This window comes from Delphinapterus leucas, chromosome 18, assembly GCF_059928025.1.
Source record: "Delphinapterus leucas isolate spDelLeu-1000000601 "Yukka" chromosome 18, BTC_Dleu_Yukka2, whole genome shotgun sequence".
In the NCBI taxonomy this organism is placed as follows: Eukaryota; Metazoa; Chordata; class Mammalia; order Artiodactyla; family Monodontidae; genus Delphinapterus; species Delphinapterus leucas.
Genome location: NC_143146.1, coordinates 57,789,553 through 57,799,624, shown reverse-complemented (window position 1 = coordinate 57,799,624; position 10,072 = coordinate 57,789,553). Strand labels below are relative to the sequence as shown.

At 40.7% G+C, this 10,072-nt stretch overlaps 1 protein-coding gene across 1 annotated transcript in view; it reads right to left on the bottom strand.

Moving 5' to 3' along the window:
* Positions 1–5,384: 5,384 nt before the first annotated feature.
* GTF2F2 (general transcription factor IIF subunit 2) overlaps positions 5,385–10,072 on the bottom strand; it is a 151,095-nt gene continuing 146,407 nt past the window's right edge. The window contains exon 8 of the mRNA XM_022574878.3: positions 5,385–8,135. Within this exon, the coding sequence (XP_022430586.1) occupies positions 8,016–8,135 (120 nt within the window). The 3' untranslated portion in view covers positions 5,385–8,015. The remainder of the gene's footprint in view (positions 8,136–10,072) is intronic.

Sequence of the window (10,072 nt, the reverse complement as noted above, 5' to 3'; positions counted from 1 at the left end):
TTTACTCATAGCAGCTCTCTAGGACTTATTTACTACTAGTTGCAAGTCTGTACCCTTAAACAGCATCTCTCCTACCCCATCCCCACAGCCCCTGGTAACCACCATTTTTCTGTTTTTAGTAGTGTAGCTTTTTTACATTTCACATGTACGTGATATCATACACTATTTGTCCTTCTCTGACTTATCTCATTTAGCATAATGCCCTCAAGGTCCATCCACGTTGTTGCAAATGGCAGGATTTCCTTTTTCTCATGGTTGAACAATATCCCATTGCATACATATACACTACGTCTTCTTTATCCATTCATCCATTGATGGGCACTTAGGCTGTTTCCATATCTTAGCTATTGTGAATAATGCTGCAATAAACATGGGAGTGCACATATCTCTCTCTTTTTTTTTTTTTTTGCGGTACACGGGCCTCTCACTGCTGTGGCCTCTCCCGTTGCGGAGCACAGGCTCTGGATGCGCAGGCTCAGTGGCCATGGCTCACGGGCCCAGCCGCTCGGCAGCATGTGGGATCCTCCCGGACCGGGGCACAAACCCGCGTCCCCTGCATTGGCAGGTGGACCCTCAACCACTGCTCCACCAGGGAAGCCCGGTAGATCTATTTTTAATTTTTTCAGGAACCTTGGTATTGTTTTCCATAGTGGCTGAGCCAATTTACATTTCTACCAACAGTATACAAGAGGTCCCTTTTCTCCACATTCTCACCAACACTTCTCATCTCGTCTTTCTTGAGGACAGTCATTCTAACAGGTGTGAGGTGAAAGCTCATTGTGGTTTTGATCTGCATTTCCCTGACGATTAGTGATGTTGAGTATTTTTTCTTGTATCTGTTGGCCATCTGGATGTCTTCTTCCAGCTGCTCCAGATTTCTCACCTGCAAATGGTTAAGTCAGGCCAAGCAACAACCAGTGGCTGGCTAGTGGTCACTAACTGAGGAGAAGGATAGGTAAAGAAAGCTCTATTTCAGCCTCAGCTCTTAGCTAGGTCCTCCAGTCCAGCTAGGAGTTAGTGGGCCTCCAAACGGAATCATTTGACCCCTTTAGCTCTTACTCCCTATTTATCTTTATTGATTAGTTTGCAGTGGTGAGGGGCAAATGACTGGAACCTCAAACCTCTAACACATAATTCACTAAGGTTGGTTTGGACTGCTACTTTAATGGGATCATACTAAAGAAATGTGTTCAGGAATAAATCAATGTGAAAAGCATGCTACATATAAGGGAGCAACTGCATCGTCTGCATCATTTTGAGCTTGTGTGTACAACCGAAGGAGGTGAGCCCTGCCTAAACCCTCATCCATTCCACCTAGGCCCAGGGTGTGATTACCTGACCTCCAAGTTCTGCCATGAGACTGAGGCTGGACTCAGCTCGTCCAGCTACACTCCTCTGCTAGTGAGCGACATCTGTAAGAACACTGAAGGGGTGCGCGGGTTCTCACTCCAACTACCTTGTGAAGAAAGGCTGCTCCTTATATCCTTACGCTTGCTCTTTCTGTATTTCCTGCCTCTTGACTTTTATTAAACTCCTAGACCCTTCAAAACCCACTTCAGATATCAACTCCTCTAAGAAGGCTTTCCTGATTCCTCAAAGATGTAATCAATCATTTCATGCTCCATACTACTTCTGTACTTTACATATTTTGTGTATAACGAAGTTGATACTTATAAAGTACTTTCTATGTGTCATGCAGGGTTCCAAGTGCTTTACATATATTGACTCATTTAATTTTCACCACATTCTATTCAGTAGATACTCTTTTTTTTTTTTGTGGTACGTGGGCCTCTCACTGTTATGGCCTCTCCCGTTGCGGAGCACAGGCTCTGGACGCGCAGGCTCAGCGGCCATGGCTCACGTGCCCAGCCGCTCCGTGGCATGTGGGATCTTCCCGGACCGGGGCACGAACCCGTGTCCGCTGCATTGGCAGGCGGACTCTCAACCACTGCGCCTCCAGGGAAGCCCAGTAGATACTCTTAATATTCCTACTTTGCAGATGAGGAAACTGAGGAACAGAAGGTAAACAACTTGCTGTAAGTCACAGGCTTTGAATCCGGGCAGCTCTTAAAACGTTTTGCCATGTATTTCTACTGCTGCACCTACTACACTGTATTGCCATGTATTTGTTTCCAAGTCCTCTTCAACACTGTGAATTTTTGAAAGCAAGGACCTGTCTTATTTGCTCAGCTCTGTACCTGCAGTCTTATGCTGAGGAACTTCCTTTGCGCTCACTAGGACATGGCAGAGACCCTCAACTGGCACCGGCCAAGTCAGCATCTTTCTCATGAGCCTGGGATTGGACATTCACTGGGCAGTCGAGAATGTAAGCAAATCAAATGCACTGGCCACCTGCATTCGTTCCTCGGAAATACCTCATCTGAATCTACAGCAAAAAAAGGAACTTCATCCCACAAGTAAGAAACTCTAGAACCTGAACAAGAATTGGAAATAAATCTCTGAAGACAAAACAACTCAGAAGAGACTTTGCTGCCCATTAGTTAGAAGTCAAACACAAGTTATATGTCAATTATATCTCAATAATAATAAGAAGAACAAAGCAAACAAAAACCTCCCAAACACGGGCAGGTGCATTACAGCTTTGGGTAATGAGCAGCGCAGCACCCATTACCAACACAGGACAGTAACTAAGAGCCCCCACTGCAGAGTGCTGCTCTGGGGTTTGAACCTGGCCGTGCCTCTGACTGCTGTGTGACCTCGGTCAGGCTTGTTAACCTCTCAGTGCCTGGAATTCCACATCTATATAACAAGGGTGATAAGAGAACCCATGCTGTTGTAGGGTTGTTAGGATTACATGAGTTATAGGAGTCGAACGCTTAGCACAGTGTCTGGCACATAGTAGGAGTCCAATAAACACAAGCTATTCTTCCTGCTTATTTAGTTAGGTAGGCAGAGAACTGGTGGCACGTAAGGCACATTATCACAAACACCACCCTTACCCCGGCGCCTGGCATACAATAGGCAGTCAGTGGGTTTTCACTGAATGAACGAATGAATAAATGGCTAAAGTGGTTGGTAGGCTTTTGTTCAAGGAGAAATTAGAATAGCAAAAAGAAGTAACGCTTAAATGTCACGAGGACTAGCCCAGTAAGCACTTTAGTATTCTATTAACAAGACTGATGTATTACAGACATCCACTGTATATGTTCATAATAACGATTCTTAGGCACTGTATAAATCCTTTTGTGTCTTAGGAATTATCAATGGTTATTTTCAAAGGAGTTTTAAAATTAAGTATATACTACTGCATCCAGATGCTTTAGAAATTGGAAGTCCACGTAGAGCATAAATGGTAACATGAATTAACTGGAAAATCCTGATTGACTGTAACACTGAGTTCACACTTCTGTGCTCACCTGGTGTTATAATCCGTCTACATTCTCTATTTCCAACTAGACTGTGAATGCCTCTAATGCCTAGCACTCTTATATCCACAGCGCCTGGGATATATTCACGGTCAATTAATACTTGCCAGATAAACAGCCACCATGTTCCATAACCCCACCAGATTAAAGTTTTTAGTCCAGCAACATACTCTTTTGGTGTACTTACATTTACAAAAGAGTTAAAAACTCTTATCTTCTTAAGGCCTTTTAAATACAAATTTCAACATTTAAAAATATGGTATACCTTAAGAAATCATTCTTTTTAAAAAAAAAAAAAAAACTTAAAAAAAAATTTATTTTATTTTTTATTTTTGGCCACGCTGCGCAGCATGCAGGATCTCAGTTCCCCGACCAGGGATCGAACCGGTGCCCCCTGCGGTGGAAGCATGAAGCCCTAACCACTGGACCACCAGGGAATTCCCAAGAAATCATTCTTTAAAACCCTAAAATTTAAGACTAAATGACTTGACAGAATTTAGTTTAAACTGGAAGCTAGAGTATTGAAAAAGTCCTTTTTAACTTAGACGATTTCTAACAAAATCAGATAAAAGCTGTTAATTTTTTGTTTTTTAAATTAAAAAAATTTTAACCATTGATAATTAACCAATTATCAGTAACCAATTATTGATAATTATCAATTAACCACTGATAATTCCTAAGACACAAAAGTATAGTTGCTTTTAATTTTCTTATATTAAACCATTAAAAGACTTATACTGCTGGTCTGTCAGATGTTACATCATACTATTGTATAATCAACGGTGCTACCTGCTCAAAGGGAAGGAAGTAGGAAGAAGAAAGGATGAGAGTATGTGAAGAAAACTAATGTTAAAAAGTGACCTCTGCTCCCTCCTCTTACACACTATGAAAATGGTATTAGGCTTAGGAACCTGCTCTGGACTCACATAGCAATGAAAACTGAACCAAAAAGATACCCAGCTTACCACCTCCTGGACCATCACACAAATGCCAGGGAAAATGGCCAATGCATTGGCCATCAGCTAGTGCCCCGTCCTCCTGTCACATTCCACTGCCATCCTGAACTCCTATGCAGGTCTCAGAGTCCACTCTAAAGCTGCATACCCTACCTGGATACTTGAAGTGTAATAGGGATTAAAATGTCAGCAAAAGGAGCTTGACTTTAAAGGAGGGAATGTAATCTTCATCCTGTGGGTAAGGGAGGTTTGGGTGTCTGGATTCAAGCAGGGATGCCAAAGACAATTTGGCTGCCCTTTTTTTTTAGCCCTTTTCCTGGTATGGAGGTAAGACTGGGGGGAGGGAGGCATGTGTGGGCTTCTGGGAAAGTATACTCTGGTATTCACTTTACCCCAAGGGTAGAATTCCCCTAAAGAGGGATCAGTACTCATGATAATTATGTTGGGCAGGAAATGGTTCTATAAAATGGACATTATCTACCTCTTACTTAGCACTAATTCATAACCCGGGAGAGATCTGATTGCATCTGCTGAAGTGTGTCATTACTGAATTGCTGCAATGTGCCTCTCTATGTGTAATACCTGGTCATTACACTACATATCTCTAGATCGTTTACGTAGTTACATGAGCCTGTGTTACTTACATAATTAAGCAAAGCTTTAATAATAAAAAAGAAGCATTTAGTCAATAGCATAAAATATCTGTAAGAGAGAGTGGTTAACAAGTATATTAATAAGGTTAATAAGCACATTAATAAAGTTAATATGTTTATGCTCACCAAGCTAACCGCTTGATGATACTGACGGTGTTTACTGTAGAGCAGAAGGGCATCTAGTGATTAGATCCAAGTATATGTTGAATCATTAGTTTCTTTTCATTTCAGAGACATAGAAATAGATTTTAAACTAGAAAGAACCTGACTATCTCTTAGGCAAGAGTAACTGAACAAATACTGTACATGTCATTTCAATGTCTCTGTATAATACGTGTTCATTTTTAGTTTATAAAGAGGTTATAAAAATAAAATGACAAAACACTATATTACTGATGTAACAGTGTTTATATAAGGTATACTTCTAAATTAAAAAAAAATAATGTCTTAGCACTAATTCTGAGGATTAAATGAGATAATATTTTAGAGCATTTAACACATGGCCAGGCACTGTTTACTCTCATTATCACTAATATGTACCAACAATGATGAAAACAGCTTCAAAGAAAATGTATTCACAGACCATTAGGAACAAATGCAACTCCGCTGAAATCCAGGAGAGCTGCTTCTGTTACAATAGAGCAAAACCTGTTTACTTTTTTAAGATATATCACTTTAGATGTTACTGTGGCAACATGTGATTTCAAAGCTTTCCACTGCCCAGCAACTATAATCTTATTACATTTTGTCAGTTAAAATATCCCCAAAGTGGGTGCACTAGTTGAGTTTAACAATCTCATTTGTTAAATATGGCCTTCCTCTCCTCTTACGATGTGACATCTTACCAGATGTGTATCTCCCTTATCAGCCTTCCTCTCTCTCCATCTCACAGTGGTTATAAGGGTTTAGGATGTTTGGCTGCCAAAACCATGTTTATCAGGGCAAGAGAATCCTGGAATAAAAGAAAAAAGGGAACCCAGGTGGAAGGGAGAGTCTCCTCCATGGCCAATAGCTGTATTTTTGTACTAAATAAGAAAGCAATTTCAAAAAAATTAATCAGGAACGGCACCAGTCAACCACCTAGATTAGCTATCCTACTGAATAGATAACAAGTTGTTGAAGAGACACAAGCAGATACTATCAGGTGTGATGAGGTACAAGGTCAGAAAATACCAAAGCGTAGCTTCAAATGAGACCAAGTTCTGCCCTGGAAACTCTACCAGCAGCCAGCAAGTTCAATCTGGCAGGTGTTGTCACCACAAAAACAAAAGGCAGGGGTAGAGGAGACACAGGTCTGTTTCAGGGCAGTACCATACCTCCAAAAAGACAAGGTTTGGGGGGAAGGTATGTACTATGAACAAAGCGCATGACAGGTGTCCCGAATTCTCAGCTCTATACGGATTTATCACACCAGTGTCCATCTGCTTTCTGACACCGAGGCTTAAGTAACTAGGAATTGAAAGGTAACGGGGATACAACATTTGGTTCCTGCGCCACAGCAAGGCAGGATAAGACAATTGGAGGTGGGGGAGGGAATGGGACCACCCTCCTCAATCAATTTCATTTTACAGTGGGAATGCAAGGACAAAATTTTTCTTAATGCAGTGGTACCCAGCCTCAGCATTCTGGTGCTCTGCTGCTAAAAATCAAATAATGCAGGAAAATATTTATCTCAGTGGGTAGATTATTTCCTTGATTTGCTTTAATTACATAACATTAACAAATTTTGGCATTTGCTGCTTCCTGGTTGCAGCAGACAAAATTACAAGTAAAAGAGACGCTTTTCATTGTGTTTAGTTTGCTAAAGCTTCTTTGGTTCTGATGGTCTTGTTCATGGGTATGCTTTTGGATTGCCTAATATATAACATTTTGTACTAGAAAGACTTTAACCATGGACATGTATTGCTTTTATTTATTTATTTTTTTTGTATTGCTTTTATTTTAAATTAATTAAAGAGAAAGATAAAAGAGCACTTTCATTCCCCAGGGACTGGCATCAACCTTTCTGTCTGCACCTATCAGCCTCACCCCTACAACCCGCATCTAGTCTGTAAACAGCAAGGGTCGGTGCACACCCGCCGAGGGTGCAGGAAAAGCTCGGGGGGCAAAGTCAGTCTTTGAGAAACTTATAATCTGGGTGGGGGATAAATATCTTGAACTGGAAAAGTATTTAATTTCTAATGATTTTATTCTTTTCTTTTTTTTGTGGCCACACCACAGGGCTCGTGGGATCTTAGTTCCCCGACCAGGGATCGAATCTGGGCCCTCAGCAGTGACAGTGCGGAGTCCTAACCACTGGATGGCCAGGGAATTCCCAATTTCTAATTATTTTAAAAGAAGAAAGAAAGAAAGACTAATTGACCATGATTTTTTCCATTTCTCATGTCACTATCGCTAGAAAGAAAGAAAGACTAATTGACCATGATTTTTTCCATTTCTCATGTCACTATCGCTAGGGTAAAATAAGCTAATGGTGAAGACAGCTATCTTAGTACAAACATAAATGCTATCCTTTCATTAATGTGCGTGAACATGAAACACAGACACCTGTTAAAAAAAATAAAGACAGCTTTGTTCTTCGACAATTTCAGACGAAGGAACTCTTTTTAATTCCTTTTGAGAGTTTCTGTAGTTGACTACTTTTTTCCTGCTATGCCATTCGGTTTGGATCTGTATTACCTCAGCTCCTCAGAGAGAAACAAGTACAGGGAGTCCTCATTTAGAAAACATTTCCTAATTTTACATTTTAAAAGTTAATATTTAAAAAGAAAAGCCTTCTTCAACCCCCAACCACATCATGAATAATCTGATTAAGTATATAAATAAATGTGTTCTTTTTCCTCAAAAATCACTTAAGCAACTTGACAAGAATTATTGTTTAAAAAATTTACCTAGAGAAATTAAAGTACCAGTCATATTCCCCCTATAACAGATGGTGCTCAAGGATTTCACGTATCAAGGCCGTTTGCTTAGCGCATCACCCTTTAGTTGTTCTGTTAGCAGGCAGGCTTCGAGTCTTCTTAATCACTCTTTTCTTCTACTTGATAATGTCTGTACTCTGGCTTCAGCTCCCACGTGTTTTTGTGGATCCCTTTTACATTTTGAATACCAATTTCTTTTAAGATTTCCTTCAGGTACGACTGAAAAACAAAAACAAAATAACCTTGACAGATGAGATTATGAATGCAGGAAACAAGATTTAAAATAAAATGATACATCAAACCACACTTTTATTAGTAATAAAAATTATGATCCTGAAAGTTCGACAAGATTTCTCTATAAAGAAGTTCAATAAACTGCTGTTTTGACTCCATGCATACAATACATGAAAACTGCGTTAAATATATGATCATTTGCATTAAAGGGGTTGGAAGTCCTGAACGCCAGCAACCTTGAGAGCTAAAAAAAAAAAAAAAAAAAAAAAAAAAGAAGAAAAAAAAGTCTAGATGAAAATACACTAGAAAATTTGCTGCCGCTTAATTTATTAAGATTACACAGCACACCAAGTGTGATCTGCCCTTGAGTTCAGTGGCATCACTGAGTTCACAGTCAGATAGGGTTATTCTTGGATTGGAAACAGTTGTTTCAGAAGCAGGAGCATATATTTAAAAAATGACATATATCTTTGGGACATTAATACTCTATGAAACGAGCACATGATAGGTACCCAGAATTCTCAGTTCTAAGGTGAGTTCTCAAACTTGCTATTGGGCCACTTATTTTTCTTCTGGGGGCTGCAGCTTTCTTGTGCTTGGCTCCACCAAAGGAAAGAGGTGAGTGACGATGGAAGGCAGAACACTGCATTATGGTATTTCAGGCACCTGAAAATTCAGTATTACCCAAACGCTTACTACAGTCATGAAAATGATGGCTATGACAAATGTAGTATCAAACCCCACCGTTGCTTGCCAAAGCCCAAGGTGAAAAAGCATTTCACTATAAACTGATCAGTACAAATTACAGTACTTCCTTCTTAGGGAAGACAGAAAAGTTAATCATTTAAAGCGGACTTTTTTTCTCTTTTTTTACTGCAGAACAAACGAACCCAACAATAATTTTTATGTGTATGCTTCAAAGAACCAGTCACAGGTACATTACAGTGACCCATCCCATGGATGGAAGATGTAATATTATGTAAATTTTTAAAATGTACTGAAATGAGGCACTAATTAGAAAAATGGCTGAGAAGCTCTTACCTTGATAATGTTTAAGGCAGTGCCTTTCTCAAGTGTGGTGCTAGACTACCTGCATCAGAACCTCATGGGGAGCCTGTGAGATAAGCCCCAGTTTAGAGATAGCGAATCAAAATCTCTGGGGCTAGGCACGGGACTATGCATTTCACAAGCCCCCAGGAGCCTGATTTAACTACACTAAAATCCTCAGCATCTGCTTAGGGGATTCTTCTGGCTCTAATAGTCTGGCACCTTTGGGTCCTCGAAGTATTACTTAGTTTTCTCAGCCTCACTGTCGCTGAAGAGTATGCGTGAATCAACGTGACCTAACACCACCTTACACAGACTGGTATAATGCTCTACAGCTGATAAAGTACTTCCATTTAGGGCCACCTGTTCAGCACTGGAACTACATACGGGTCCCTCAAACAGCCCTGGATGGCTCAGCTCTCGCTGGAGCAGCCTCCCCATCCCGGCAGCCAGGTCCCAGCAGGTGGCAGCAATGAACCAAAGGAGGCCTGGGTTTCCCCAGGAGAAGGCCTGCTTGCCTCCCACACCTTCTGCAGCTGGCTTCACCGAAGGACCCACCCGTAATGAGTAAGCGAATTACTCAGGTGAGCTTCAGACGGCCAGGTAATGTGCACGCCTGCCATCTGCTACTTTAGATTGCATCGAAAAAAATGGGACACTGTTCGTAAACTACTTTCTAATAAACAGGATTCATAAGTGGAAAATGATGGGTTGGGCTTTGATTTTCAGTTTAGGTGCCATGAATGACTTCTTTGTAAAATTCCAAAGAATGGTTTATTGTGAGAATGGCCAGACCCTGGGCACAAACAATCATGCAACTGTGGATGCACTGTGATGGGTCAAAAATGAACAGAGCAAGCGCCAGGAACATGGTG